Source organism: Hyalella azteca, unplaced genomic scaffold (assembly GCF_000764305.2).
Source record: "Hyalella azteca isolate HAZT.00-mixed unplaced genomic scaffold, Hazt_2.0.2 contig9706, whole genome shotgun sequence".
Classification (NCBI taxonomy): Eukaryota; Metazoa; Arthropoda; class Malacostraca; order Amphipoda; family Hyalellidae; genus Hyalella; species Hyalella azteca.
Window position 1 is genome coordinate 130,513 of NW_025939768.1, and position 15,332 is coordinate 145,844.

At 37.7% G+C, this 15,332-nt stretch overlaps 2 protein-coding genes across 2 annotated transcripts; one reads left to right on the plus strand and one right to left on the minus strand.

Annotated features, from left to right (window-relative positions):
* The first annotated feature begins 490 nt into the window (after window positions 1-490).
* On the plus strand, window positions 491-15,196 carry LOC108677970 (fanconi-associated nuclease 1-like). The gene is made up of 14 exons (XM_018166289.2): window positions 491-2,731; window positions 3,381-3,460; window positions 4,275-4,408; window positions 4,662-4,892; window positions 5,257-5,388; window positions 6,510-6,614; window positions 7,380-7,506; window positions 11,170-11,447; window positions 11,840-11,973; window positions 12,389-12,557; window positions 12,883-13,009; window positions 13,941-14,060; window positions 14,365-14,479; window positions 14,747-15,196. Exons 1-14 carry the CDS (start codon window positions 532-534, stop codon window positions 14,947-14,949), a joined length of 4,155 nt encoding a protein of 1,384 aa, XP_018021778.1. The 5' UTR covers window positions 491-531; the 3' UTR covers window positions 14,950-15,196.
* LOC125178423 lies at window positions 7,831-9,417 on the minus strand. The gene is made up of 3 exons (XM_047882115.1): window positions 9,253-9,417; window positions 8,568-8,747; window positions 7,831-8,255 (listed from the first exon to the last, which is right to left on the minus strand). The coding sequence occupies exons 1-3, from the start codon at window positions 9,410-9,412 to the stop codon at window positions 7,999-8,001; spliced, it is 597 nt and encodes a 198-aa protein (XP_047738071.1). The 5' UTR covers window positions 9,413-9,417; the 3' UTR covers window positions 7,831-7,998.
* Window positions 15,197-15,332: the final 136 nt, after the last annotated feature.

Consider the following 15,332-nt stretch of genomic DNA (forward strand, 5'->3'; position numbering starts at 1 on the left):
ATCATTGAGAGTAATTATTAATTAAATGGCACAATTGAACATCATGCTTTTCAGTTTGGTAGCTACAACAGCAATCAATGCAGCCTGCAATGAATAATAGTTTTTTTTTTCTGAAATCTACTTCTATCCAATCCTGTTTGTTTATTTTTTCAGGATATATTTTTATTTACTGCACACGATCCCTTTTCCCATAAATAGTATCTTTCAGTTACTCTTAGATATACCTCTATTTCTAATGCAAAAATTTGTTACATTTTATTATCTCATAATCTAGCACATATTCCTTTGTACTGTCCAACCCAAACCAATTGATATTCACACACATATTAAATCCAGTGATTTTTACACAAGTCCTATCATTTTTCTTGTTTTTAACATGATTTTCTAATGTTAAATTTTTAGCCCATATATATAGGTGCATTAATTTTTAAAGATATTCTTCTATAATATAAGAGTGTGATTACATGAATTTATTTTACAGCTTTTTTTTTGTTAGTCTGTTTTATTGCTTCAATCAATTCAATTTGAAAAATGAAATCCTGCTCAAATCCTGGGTCATCTAGGACTCCCAGTAAACCTACAAGAACTATTTTAGATTTCTTCAAGCCAAGTACCAGTAAAGCTGTTGATGGTAACGTTGACAGCCTTCCGGTTGTGTCATGTGCTGCTCTTGTCAAGAAATTATCATGTCCAGGATGCAATCAACTAGTATCAGAAGCCAGACTTGACTGGCACTTAGACCAGGATTGTACCAGCAAGATCCTATCCAAGAAAAAGAAGAAAAAAAGGAATTCTACTAACAAACGAAAATCCACAGTGGGTGTGGGTAATGTTTCTAAAATTAGCACTAAAAATTATAGTAATCACAAAAGTTCAATTTTGTCTGATTCTGATGGAGATGTTGAAGATTTCAATATAGGAGAATCTCCTATTCTTTTTGATATGCCAGAAGAATACTACCATGGCACCGAAAGTTCAGCAGTATACATCAGTCCTTTTATGGTTGAAACTCAATTGGTAGAAGATTCTAGTTCCAAAACTTCAACCCCCAATAAAATTGAAGTGGAAACTGCTACTGATGATTCAAAGTCCAATTTATTGAAGGATTGGGCTGATGATAGTAATTCTCTGCCCACATCCAATAAAACAGAAAAGCCTCCTCTTTATAGCAGTGATGAAAATTGTTCAGGGAATGAAAGCCTAAAGGAAAAAGCTGACATTGAATCAAATGTTAGATTGTCATCAATAAACAGGCAAAACATTGTTTTGTCCAGCAGCTGTTCTTCTATTCAATCAGCTAAGAGTACTAGCACTTTTCCATTGGATAAAAAATTGCACAATTCTCATTCTTCATCAGACTCTGAGGATTTTATGGTTCAGTCACAAAATTTAAGAACTTCAGAGAAAAATCTGAGGATGAAATCCAAAACTGATGGAGCTGATAAGTTAGTGCCAAGTAATCAAAATTTAAAACTTGGTTCCAACTCCTTGCAAGATGATGCAAGTACTGGAATACATAAGGGGAATGAGGTTCCAGGCTCCAGCTCCCATGTTTATCTGAACAATGGTCCATCATCAAACAGTACCAAAAAAGTTGTGAGGCGAACATTTTCTCTGACTTCTAATCAACCAACCGACTCCAAGTGGTGTTCATCTCTGGTTGGATCTCATCTTGGAACTAATGACCAAAATAATGATGATTTTGATATCTTAACAGAAGAGCTGGAATTATCTGATATTGATGATGATATCAATGAAGAAGATGATGAGGACAGCAGTGCACTATATTCCCCTCTAAAAAGTCCTGGTTTAGTCACTCCAGAACGAACACCTTCACCTTCCCCCTGCAAGAAACTCTTGGTGTGCCCCTCATCAGCTCTACCTTCAAAGCCTTGTCCCTCCCCTGGTGGTGTGCAATCTTCAGCTTCTAATTCATCTCATCGCAATAGCATTGCAAAAAATTCTTCTCTGACTGTCAATGCTTTCAATGAACTTCTACAATCTCCTTCAAAATTAAAAGTAAGAAGTGATAGTGTAACAGTGTCTCCTAGTTTGTCTGGCATTGAAGCCTTGCAGAGAGAGAAAATAAAACTCTCCCCATGTGTGGCATATAACAAATCTCGATTTGGATTGTCTCAGAAATCTCCTAAAAAATCATCCTGCAAGCAAAGTCCACTGCAGGCTTCAAACATGAAAGCTTATAATAAATCTCCCGGGAAGACTCGAAAAAACCTGTTTAAGAGTCAGTCTCCAGCAAAGTCCTCTGATTCTCTGACCAATGAGGATAAAATTCTTAGTGATATGAATGATAGTTTTTCATCCAAGTGTTGTGATTTGCCTGAAATTTTAGGTATATCAGAACAAAATCTTTCACAACTACCTACTACACCAAAGAAATCATTCTCTAATAGCCCTACAAAGTCTCCTGAAAAAAATAAAGATCCAAGAAACTTTCGTGAGCACACTGGTTATTATCTTGAAAATTTTCAGACTATATTGGATTCTGTTATATCCTGTCCTCCTGATTATAAACTTTTCAATGATGAAGAGAAAGACTTGCTCTCTTCATTTTCAACATTCTCCCTGGCTGCCAAAAAACTGTTTGTGAGACTTTTCCAGAGGAAAGTCAAATGGAACCGTGTGGCCAAAATTCAGTACCAGGATATATGTGACTCAGAAGATACCATCCTCTATGTCAAGGAATTGAGCTATGCAAATTATCTTCTTATTGGTAAGTTGTCTTTCCAGCTTTTCTGATCTTTCTCAAGTTCTGTCCAGATTCCACTTGATCACTTCTAACTGCTTTTGATATTAAAACATTTGTTTTTCACTTTTTACATACTTTTTATAACCAAGATGTTCATTGAGCCTTATCATTTATAACTATTCGCTGTAAAATATTTCATCAAATACAGTCTACCTTATGAAAAATGTGTACTAAGAGAATTTTTTAAATAACTTGCATCTTGCTTCACAAGCATTATATATATATACTACGGTACTTGGGATATACTATATATTAGCCCACATTATGGCATTTTTCCCATTAAAGAATACTAACACCGGTGGCAGTACAGTATGAAACCTACATCTTTTACTGTGAAACTATAGCATGAAATAGTGGAAACAATTGAAAATGGCTTTTATCTTTTAAGAATATATTTCAATAGGACAGATTAAACTTTGTATAACCTTGGCAAAAAAATGAAATAATGTTAACTCATGAATGAATATTCAATCATTTAAGTCTAGTAGGTATCCATTTGAGCCTAAAAATTATTTTGTGGATGAAGCGAGTCACAATACAGAGAAATCTTTATGTTGTCTATGATACCTAGTGCATTTACTTTAAATTTATTAAACTAGTCTCCCTGTTACAGAAGATGAATTGGACAGCCCTGAAGAAGCTTTATCTCTGCTTGCTGGAGAAGAGATAATTGCTTTAGCAAAGCTCATGAAGGTTGGTTATCCTTTGCTTCTGTGTGAATAATTTTCTGCTACCTATATAAATGATATTCTTCAAAGCACTACTTTTAATTATTTGATATTCTGATAATTTATCAAGGAAAAGTTGGTAACAGTCATTGAATATATTTTGCAGTTATGTGAATTTAGTTATATTAAGTAATATAAAGACTAAAATAATAAGTTTTTGATTATGGTATTGCATTGTCCTCAAAAAAATGAATTAAAAATTGTGTAAATTATCTTATTGTTGAATAAAATGCATTTATGTACTTCAATAAAAAAATTTTCTGCAAGCTTAATTTAGTGTGTATGTATTGCCCATCCTAGTGTGGCAACATGGGAAATAAGTGGGTGATCATTGGCTTCATTTTTATAAATGATTTTTTATTAGATTATAGATGATTAGCAAAATGTTCCTTAACCCCCAAAAAAGGTGACAAAGAGGGAAATTTGACTTTTTTTAGTTTTTTTCCAAACTTTTTACTTTTCTCACTATAACTCAACGGGATATTCACATAACTTTTTTTATTATTTTTTATCAGAAAATACAAGTCTTTCTCTTTAATTTGAACACTGTTTCATGATTTTAGTCCCAATAGATCTCGAGATATGATTTTTCAAAGATGACAAGTATCGACCAAATTTTCACCCACACTGTGAGTTTATTTCATCTCACCAATGTATCACGAAGCTCTCACTCATAATTTAGTAGAAGTATGCATTAGCTTTTCATGCATATAGCAAGAAACAATTTCACAATAAAAGTAGCTGAAACTATTATAAAAGTAGGCAAAATTATTGAGCAGGTGAACACAAGTGGCAAGAGCAAGAATGACCTGGCAAGATTCATGCTGCAAAACTGCAAGACTCAGCCCACCATAGCAGCTGCTTTCTCAGGCATTGCCCAGCCCTCCTGCTCTACCAAGCTTCTACTACAAAGGTCTTACTACTAAGCCTAGTTCAGATCTTGAAAGAATTTCCATCTATAATTAAATTTATTCAAGCCTTGCCACACTGCCTAAATTCACAACGTCATTCGTAATCGAACCAACTCTATTCACAGTTGTACCTCTTCACGCCGACATAGGTTAAACAAAGTAAATAATGACAATTTCCTTTGCTTACTGAATTAAGTAACCTGAAACCTTGAAATCTATAAGATTTCTTCGCCTGATGTTTCACTTGAAAAGCAGAGCCAAGGAGGTGCTTGGGCCGTGCTGCTTGCTATCAGATGTTGTGCGTCGAGTGCTACTAAGAGTCTTGACGCTCTACTCACTACCTCGCTACGACGAGGATGATGATTCTGGTCAGAACAATCAGCTTGTTACGCTACTTCGAGTCAATCTGGGACAAGTCAAGTACCCATCCAACACCGTCAGGATCAGACATGCTGACATTTTTAGCTCCAGAGATGATCTTATTCAGTGAGTGGTGTTGGAACCTAGATCTCTTTCGCGAATTCACGAGGCTGTTTTGTAAATAATCTGCGAGACCAATTATTAACTTCCAATTTTATTTATTTATTTTTAAACTGTGCCATGTTGTGTTGTGCTGAAAATTCACCACTACACAATCGTGTTATAATTGTCTATTGTATGTATTTTTGATTGCTGTTGTTACAGTGCATATTTGTCGCATAGATTGCAAATATCCTTTCTGTAGCTTCAATGTGTTGACATTGGTCTCTTAAGTACACGCAAAAAAGAACATTATCTAAGCTAAGTTTTGTTTCTTGTACATCTTCAATTATTCGTGATGTAATGAATAATGTCCTGTACTGCAATGCAGGTTTGAGGAATGCCAGGAGCTGTACAGCGCCGTCAAGGAGCACCTCGAGAACCGTGACTGGCAAGAAGCAGTTAACGTCACCACCCGCGCCTGCGAACTCTATGAGCGACTACGTCAGCAGCCTCACATCCTGTGAGCATTTATTTTATACTAACTCACAGGATTGTCTTACGCACCGTAAATTTGCCGAACTGGGGTCGTACTATCAAAACTCGCGGCCTAAGTGCATGTAGCTCCATAAGTTCACTTAGCTCCCTAAGTTCACGTAGCTCTCGAAGTTCATGTAGCTCCCTACGTTTGAGTAGGTAGCTGTTTAAGCTCACGTATCTCCCTAAGTTCACGTAACACCCGAAGTTCAGGTAGCTCCCTACGTTTGAGTAGGTGTTTAAGCTCACGTAGCTCCCTAAGTTCACGTAGCTCCCGTTCATGTAGCTCTCGACGTTTGAGTAGCTTTTTAAGTTCACGTAGCTCCCTAAGTTCACGTAGCTCCCGGAGTTCATGTAGCTCCCTACGTTTTAGTAGCTGTATAAGTTCACGTAGCTCCCTAAGTTCACGTAACTCCCGAAGTTCATGTAGCTCCCTACGTTTGAGTAGCTGTTTAAGTTCACTTAGCTCCCTAAGTTCACGTAGCTCCCTAAGTTCATGTAGCTCCCTACGTTTGAGTAGGTAGCTGTTTAAGTTCACGTATCTCCCTAAGTTCACGTAACACCCGAAGTTCAGGTAGCTCCCTACGTTTGAGTAGCTGTTTAAGTTCACTTAGCTCCCTAAGTTCACGTAGCTCCCTAAGTTCATGTAGCTCCCTACGTTTGAGTAGCTGTTTAAGTTCACTTAGTTCCCTAAGTTAACGTAGCAGCCAATTTATCGTCTGTGAATAGTGGGCTTAGGTTGAAATCGTAAATCTTTTTGAAAGCACAGCCCTTGGTCACCTATCTCGTTACTTCATTGCTTTTGGTTGTTCTAAGGCGAGTTTTTTGTGAATTAATTTGATGTATCCAAGTTATATTTAGTGTTTAATTTCGAAGCATCATGGTTTTAGGAAAAAATAACTTGTGTCATGTATATTTTTCTGTTGACTTCTCTTATATTTCAGGTGAAGTTGTATATCTAATTTTCCAGAGTTAGTGAATAACTCTGTTTTTAATATAGCTATGAAGTAGTCATATGAGAGTATCATTACCAGTACATGTGCTACGTGTGGAATAAAAATAAATACTTCAATCTTGCTTCATTACTAAATTATGTTTGGTTATCAGTGAACACGACGCTAAGCTGCCTCGGTTCTTGCGTCGCTATACGAGTCTCTCGCTGCTGGTGCTCATCAAAGTCCACCGCGTTGAAGCCCTCCAACGCCTCAAGAAGTATTTCCTTCCACGACATTCCACTTGTGAATCTATATTTTCTTAGCCTAATAATCATAATTCACATAATACTCCTCTGCTAAATAAGATAATTATACTCCTCTGCTAAATAATATAATAATAGTCGTCTGCTAAATAACATAATAATACTTCTCTGCTAAATAATATATTGTTATAAGTAATCGTGGTTCACATACTACTCTTCTGGTACATAAGAAATTCGTATTTCACCAAATTATTTTATTTCGAATATTTATCTCGTATCTGAGTCTAAGGTTCAAATCTATGATTCTTGTAAGAATATATAGATTCAATGTACAATAATTTTCTACTTCTAAGTTGTATGAAATACTTCGATTGGAAATGACTTTGATGCTATAGCCTGTCAATAAATATCTCCATCTACCTAGTATGAGCTTTGCCGACCTGTGTCTCAACATTTGTGTGTCTAGCATATTTCAATGCTACATTTATTCAACATTTGTGTGTCTAGCATATTTCGATGCAGCAGTTCAGCTTATTTTACTTGAATTTTTTTAAACTGTGTGGAAATTATCAAATAAAACTCTCTGTTTTATGTATCACAAGTTACATTACTTTACATTGACCTTGTCACACACTGTGAAAATTTTTTAAAAGCAACCCTGGTGTACATTTCGTATTTAACAGTTCCACTACATCTGTTACAAGTAAGATAGGTTATATCACTTTGAGAGCAACCCTGGTATTCATTGCGTATATGAAAGTTACATTCATATACTACAGGTATAGTGATGCAGTGAAGACCTTGAGGGAGCTGCTTGATCAGCACACACACCACCAGGACCGTCGGGGCGGCTGGTACGACAGACTTGCTCTCAATCTGGACCAGCATCTCAAGATGCATTCACAGGTCTGTTACTGGCATCTCAAGATGCCTTCACAGGTCTGTTTCTAGCATCTCAAGATGCATTCACAGGTCTGTTACTGGCATCTCAAGATGCATTCACAGGTCTGTTACTGGCATCTCAAGATGCATTCACAGGTCTGTTTCTAGCATCTCAAGATGCATTCACAGGTCTGTTTCTAGCATCTCAAGATGCATTCACAGGTCTGTTTCTAGAGCATCTCAAAATACATTCACTGGTACCTACATGTTATCTTACACTTATTTGTATTTGCTTCCTTGAAATTCTTTATTTAGAAGCAAAAAATTTATAATTTATAACGTCTTTTGTATGCAAATTAAAATGTTCCATTTTGCATCGTTCAAAAAAATTGATACAAACTCGACTGAAATACTCCAGAATGGTAAAAACGATTTACGCTGAATGACGAACGTCATTTCCATTCAATGTCCATGCTTGAGGAAATGCTTATGCTATGTCAAATATTGTTTGAAAAATCAGTAAGCTTCATCACAAAGATGCATCTGACAAACGTAGTTGAAGTCTCTGTCGCATTCTGTGCTCGCAAGTCCCGTGGTATTTTGCTTTGTGGCGTGAATGGCAAGACGGGCGCAGGTCTCGTTGTTGTTCGGGTCTGTACGAATCCAGAATCCCTGTCCCGTCTCAGAGGTTTGGGTCCGGCCATTAAACCACTGCCAAGAGCGCGTTTGGCCCTCGATGAGCTTTAATCCCAGCCAGTAGCCCATTGTGCTCTCTGTAACACAAGTTGACGATAATTCTGTTAGTTGACGATAATTCTGTTGGTCTACTTGTACCTAGAACATTACATTTTTCATTTGGAACTTGGTGCATTATATATTTTGTTTTTGCTATTTTACGACTAAATCATCGACGCGATCTCAAACCAATATGTGAGCAGTGGTAAGTAATGTAAGCAAGATAAAAAGGATAAATGATAAAAAAAATCGATCGATAAATTAATTAATTGATAAAATCGATTTTATCGAAAATTATCGATAAAATTAAAAAAATCGTTTATCGGTTTTAACGATAAAATCCAACTCACGGCTCTCGTTGAGCATGAGTTTGATCAGGTTTTTGAGAGCGGCGTCCGTGGGCGGGGCGTAGAGCTGCTGCGAGTGCCCGCTGCACAGCTGCTCAGCCTCCTGCAGCGTCGCCGCGCGGTCGCTCGTGTAGATGCAACCAACGCCTTCCACCTCACGAAACGGTGCCGCGCACGCCGCTCCTGCCAAACTCTTGCTAATGCATTCGCTTCAAATGATGAGAAATTTCTAATGTGATATGAAGTATGCTATTCAAATTTTATGGATCTTAAACTTACGTTTCAATCTGCCAAATGCACAATTTTTAATGTGAAATGAAGTATGTTCAATATTTGCATCGGAAACTTTAGTTTCAATCTGCCAAATGCAGTATTTCTATGCGTCAACAGTGAATTGAGCAGATTTTTACTAAAAAATATCATTCGCTGATTTATGTTAAAATAATATAATTGATGCCTGTTGCACTAAAATGGAATTCGTTATTTTGAAGTTCGGTGCATGCGTAGGGGTTATCTTCTTCCGTGAATAATAATAATATTATATGAAGTCCTTAATGGTAAAACTTAATAAATAATATTAATAGAGTCCTGAAAAAAATTTACGGCAGAAATGTAGATACAACTGGGTGAATAATTTTTTTTGTTAATTTTGAAATGAAACTCCTTAATAAACTGAATATTATATTACGTTGACACTTGACGAAGGTCACTGCTTTAGATTGGTTAGACTGCAGCAGCACGCTTGCCGTGACCGCAAGCTTGGAGTAAAGGCATGTGGAGGCGTTGCCAGTGGTACTGTCAGCGTCAGCCGTCACCGCCTTACACGCGGGCTGCACCAGGCACTTCATGCGACACGCGCCTGCGTGTTAAAGCATTTTTATCGACATATTATGTGTTCTCTGAGACAAATAATTTTCTAAAACATTTAAAAGTTGGTATCTACCTTTGTGCTTATATTGCTGAAGACCACTAATTTTCCTATGCCTCAAAAGTTGGATGTATATACCTTTTTGCGCATTATTGCAAAGTATGTTCAATTACATCAGATCTACGTTAGTTGAAAGAGTGGGACGATAAAAAAGATTGGACTAAACCTGTACTGCAGTATAAGTCCGCCTTTTTCCTGCATGAAAATCGTCAATAATTACCGTAATCCTTAAGTCGTAGAGCCATGCTTCTCTCATGCATATTTCATTCGCATTATTCACATAAACCTTCATCGTTAATTCGTAGTGCGTTACTATATTACCTACATATTTCACGTGCATTATTATCATGGTCTTTAATTCTAATAAACATTGAAAAATCCGAGAACTGACCAAACTTGAAACTTAACCTGCTAGCAACATGTCAACTAACCCTCCAGCAACATGTAAACTAAGGATACTAAGACGTGACATCATTCACTCACAGCGCGATTGGTTTCTTTCCTTGAAATAAATAAGGTCTGTCGGCAACGACCCGGAAAGCGCCCGCAAACTCTGACTAGTGCAGGACTCCGTGATGAGCAATGCTGCTGTGATGGTTAGTGCGAGGCTGAGTTTCCCGATCATCGTGTTGATCTTTTCTGCAATAAAATTTCCTGAAGCAAATCCCTTTTTTTATTGGCTGGCGAATGAGTGCACTAGGGTCCTAATGGATGTACTTCGGTGCTTCTTTTAGATAAGTTACAGACCAATTTTGTTTATTGTGGAGAACTCGCACAAATTAAAGGAAACGAATTTAATTTTATGTTTTAACGATGCGATTCTCCCGGTCATTAACTAAATTATACATTTGTGAGGTGAATAAAAGTAAAAAATTTTGATTGCTTCATCTGCTAACAGTTTAATGGAAAGTTTTTAATATTACATATCCTTCAATTTTAATAGCTCGTAGCTGACATATGCCACCATTATACCTCAGTAACCTTACCCAACGCTGCGAAGTTGTATGAAACGCGTCGGTCTACCCGCAATCTCGCTCCTAGTGGAATAAGAAAGCGTGAGAAGGCCGTCTTTTATAGCTACGTTGCAGGCAAAGGCATTGATCGCGCGGCTTACCAGAGTACAAGCTCCCCTCGTGAGTGATGAATTCAAGTAACTCAGTGCGTTTTACCGCGGAAATTACGAGCTATTGTGTTTGTCCGAATCGATATCTGCATGTCGGTATAAAATAGCTGCAATTTTTCTTGATTGACAGGATTAGATTACACTGATGATTGAACTCACGGTTAAGAACTAAGTTCAAAAGTAAGTTGGTGCTGGTCCCGTTCTGAATTTGAATGAAGTCCATTCGCATTTTCAAACAAATTCATTAGTCTCAGTCAGTGCTTCTAAACTCAGTAATGTCGTATTGAAGCGCTTCAACTCAAGATGTTCAGGGCCCTCTGGATATTTTCTTTTGTAGTCTCGCCAATCACAAGCTTGATTGGAAGCTGTGAAATGATGGCTTCAATTTGGGACGGCATGGGGGTAGAACGAAGTTTGATCAATCGCCTCTCATGTGATTAATGTGAACTCTCGACGGATATCGAGCTATCGATTCCGTGAACATGGTTTGTCATGAGTTTTGTTTCTTTCTATAACATGAATTTCATTTAGTCCTTTTGGTGTATCTTTTTCAGGCATTGGAAGTGGTTTACAAAGCTTTAAGAGACCCTGAAGTGCGTGTTGGACATCGCCTCACTCTCAGCAGTAGGGGGCAGAAACTTATCACTTCCTTCTCTCGTCGGCAAATTAAAACCTCTAAAAAACGGAAGATCAATGATGAAAATGTCGATAACAATGAACATCAACGTCAAGCCAACGATAATGAGAGCCAATTTTCGGTACCCTCCGATATCAAGTTCATGGAGCCTCGAGAAGCCCCGAGGGTTGTGATAGAAGGCCGCTCGTTTGAAATGTGAGTCAACTGATCATTCTACTTAAAATATTTATATTTTTGGTTCAATCTGTTTTTAGGTTTTGTGAGTTATGAATTATTCTCTATTGCCTCTTCTTTGTATTGTGCAAGAATTCTAATTTATATATTACACGCCAAATTTCAAATTTGTTCCCTGCTCGACGCACAGTGATTTCCAGAGCCCGTAATCTCTCAAAATTTGCTTGAGTACACGCAGCGGCCTAATTACATGGAGCCACCATTTTCTCGTCTGTGGCCTTAGCTTGGAACTCCGTTTGTAACGGAGCTTGAAACTCCGTTACAAACGGAGTTACAAATTCGTAGTTATTTTTATATTTCGGCTCCAGATTTTCGTTTGTGTCTTAGAAACCAGGCTTTCGTTTGTGTCTTAGGGACCACAAGTCCGGATTCCGTCGAGTGTTCATCAGAGGCGACTCAGCGGTGCACGCCGGGCAGGGGGACGTGGTCGCGTGCAGCGTCGAGGAGCTCGCGCTCGGCCACTACGCGGAACGCGGCTACCCGCAAGGTAGTTGCGCCACTGCTTCAAATATCACAAAAGAGGAGTGAATAGTTTGTTCATTTCGTTTAACTTAGTCTAAAAATCACGTTTTGTGATCATGTAAAATTTAGCGCTACATTCGAACGCAATATTTTTCTATTTCTAAGTAAAATTGGAGAGGACATGTTGTCGAACATCACTATATATTGCTTGATTAACGAAAAAAATAATTGATAACATTTCATTCAACACCATTTTTGCGCACGATTTTTCAGATTGTCACGTTCTCATTTCCTTACTTTTCAGTAAATCTTTCTTTCAAGACCAGTTTATCCCACATTTTTTGCTTAATTCTTCAGATTACCACATTCGCATCTCATAAATTTTCTTTAAACCCGTTTTTTTTTTTTTTGCAATCCGTTTATTCTACGTCCTTTTACAGGGCTACACGCGGAGGGCTCTACAGTGAACTCACTGTTCGGTCTGCTCTTTTGGCACATCATTTACGAGAGCGAAGTGCCTGATGCCATGAGATTGGTGCATCAGGCGGTGCCGCTGGATCTCGACTACCCCAACTTTTATCTTGCCAGAAAAATCAGCATCGATGAGCGGTACATTTTGTCCTTTCTACCTTCACTGCGTTTAGACGAAATGTAGCTTAATATCTCGAATTTGCTTGATAATATTCAATTATGGAGAATTGTATATAATTTTCTCAAATATTCGTTCTTAGAATTATATACGTTAATCCATGTCCCATCAATGCGCTGTCGCGTTCTAAAGACGAAATTCGTCGACAGAACTATGTTGTTGAGTAATGTGATTCATTCCGCTTATTATTATCTTGTTTCGAAACCATTCTCAAGGTGGAATGGCACTGTATACTTTATAAATTTAAGATTGAAAATATGTGATTTATTGCTGTTTTTGTGGCAGAGTGCGCGAGGTAGCGGGCATGACGGATGGCGATGTGGCTGACGCCGTGTCGCGCGTCTGGTCGCAGCATCACGGGGAGATCAGCATTGTGAACTGGGATCTGTTCAAGTCAGAGCAGCATGCCACGGTTCGGCATCCTCGGTGTTCTATCTAAGCCTAAAGTGTATGGAGTTGCGTGTATGTAGTATACTAATTCCGATAAATATCGTGCACTGGAACCTCTTCAAGTCAGAGCAGCATGCCACGGTTCGGCATCCTTGGTGTTCTATCTTAAAAGTGTCTGGAGTTACGTGTATGTAGTATACTGATTCCGATCAACATCGAGCACTGGGACCTCTTCAAGTCTGAGAAGCATGCCACGGTTTTGCATGCTCTGTGTTCTATCTAAAGCCTGAAGTGTATGGAAATACTTGTACGTAGTCTACTGATCCCCATTTTTGTTAACCTCATTTTCTGATTATTATTCTAGCAACGATGCAAATTAATAACTTCGGAAAGATTTACTGTCCGAAGTATTCTATTAAACGGAACGTCTTGAATTTTGTTGATAGGATCGAAGAATCGGTATACTCATTAGTCATTACTCAATGAATGAAATCCTATAAATAATTACATTTTAGATTTGTTCATCATATCAAGTCGAAAAATTTAGAGCGCTCTTCGAAAAACTACCTGGGGTAAAGACAGAAAAGGCAAGCTCAGCGGAAATACTGGTAGATTTATCTCACAAGATTAGCGATACCTATCGATTTATTGATGTATTAGTTATTTTCTATGGGAATCGTAAGCTTATTGTGTTGAGGAAAGAAATGATTGCTGATCTGTAAATAACAGTATAGTAGAGTGATGAACCATCGATACCAGTACTATCAGACACTCACAAGATGTTGAATGAATTCTTCAAGTAGATCAGAAAGTATTGAATGTTCTGGCAAATAATCAAGTTTGCATCTACAGCGTTGCGTTGGCCATGTGAATATAGGTAGCCTAATTATCTTTACGCCTCACATGGCATAATACGCCTCACATTGGTTATGACTCCTGGTCTTTTTTCACAGGACCTGATCTTGAGTTTGGGTGTTTCCGTCGTTTCGCTGATATGCGACCGCCTCGCTCGCGACCATCGCTTCACCCGCTCTGGCTTCCCTGACCTCGTCGTCTGGAATCCTTCCACTAAAGTGATTCTATTACTTAAAGTTGAACTTGCTTATGTTTTATGGGCCCCTATCTGCAATAATACATTGTTTCTTAGCAGCTTTCATCGTGTCATAGGAACAAATTATATGACAGTCATCAACTCAGACCATAAAATATATACTCCCGAGATATTCCTCCTCTCGGCAGGAGAGAACATAGGAGAATGGGCATTACTTGTTCTCAGCCTTATTGTGCAATCAATAGTTTTTAGGTTCAATTATGCTAAATTCTGAGTTTGTCGATCGATTTAAAATTTATTATACCATATTCATTTTAATATTGCAGGAAAGTCGCATTGTTGAAGTGAAAGGCCCGAATGACCGCCTTTCGACCAAGCAGATCTTATGGCTTGACTACTTGCTGCAAGCTGGAGCTGTAGCTGAAGTTTGTCACGTAAATGGTACTTGGTATTTGATGATCTTTTCCTAGCCTTGATGCCTGTGTATTATTCGTTGTTTTATGGTCATATCGATGTATTTGTATATTATCAACTGAAATTAATCCTTTCTGTTCATTTTCCATAATTCAATTTTACCATAAAATGATCCGTTTAAAGTTTATGTAACTTGATCGTTTTACTGCTTGAGATTATTTTCTGTTGTTTCACTAGTTCATGTGGAAATTTAAATTTCACTTCAGTAACATTTAATCAACTCGCATTCTCCAGCCATTGGTGCCAAGATGATGCAAACCAAAGGATTCCGTGTGTTGTCGCCGAGCAAGAAAAAGCCCTCACGAGACGAAGCTTCCTCGGCACCACGACACCGCGATAAGAACTTATCCCGAGCCAGTAAGCGAACAACGTCCCCACACAATTCCTCTTCTGAAGACTTCGAGCAATTCGAAAATTTGTCGAAACGTAAAAAATGAGTGCTTTAATTTTTTTAATACATACATATAATTTTTTTATTAGGTGAAATAGTTCAAGGTAAATCTCGGTAAAATTCGAATAATTCAAGTGTAATTTACAATGGGTTTTCAATTTCAAACAGATTTTTGTTGCGACATTGAATCTCAGTTTCAGAAAGGAAATGCCTAAAAACGTTCTATGGCAAGCACAGTTTGATTTTACCACATTTTTCTTGACTTCGTTTCGTGTGTGTCTTGTCATCAAAAATTCAAACCTTAATTTAGAGCACTTCTAAACATCCTAGTAAGTTGAAATTTGGCATGCATGATTATGCTGCCTAACAATTCAATATTTGATCATCAGAAATAATAATTAAAAAAATTTTTTTTTAATTTAAATAAAA

Excerpts from the sequence above, each read along its gene's own strand:
- LOC108677970 (XM_018166289.2), top strand. The coding sequence starts at position 532 with ATGAAATCCTGCTCAAATCCTGGGTCATCTAGGACTCCCAGTAAACCT. Across the intron at positions 7,507-11,169 it reads ATCTCAAGATGCATTCACAG|GCATTGGAAGTGGTTTACAA; the intron begins GTCTGTTACTGG and ends TATCTTTTTCAG. Across the intron at positions 12,558-12,882 it reads AAAATCAGCATCGATGAGCG|AGTGCGCGAGGTAGCGGGCA; the intron begins GTACATTTTGTC and ends TTTTTGTGGCAG.
- LOC125178423 (XM_047882115.1), bottom strand. The coding sequence starts at position 9,412 with ATGAAGTGCCTGGTGCAGCCCGCGTGTAAGGCGGTGACGGCTGACGCT. Across the intron at positions 8,748-9,252 it reads GACCTTCGTCAAGTGTCAAC|GAGCGGCGTGCGCGGCACCG; the intron begins GTAATATAATAT and ends AGAGTTTGGCAG. Across the intron at positions 8,256-8,567 it reads ACTCATGCTCAACGAGAGCC|AGAGCACAATGGGCTACTGG; the intron begins GTGAGTTGGATT and ends CTTGTGTTACAG.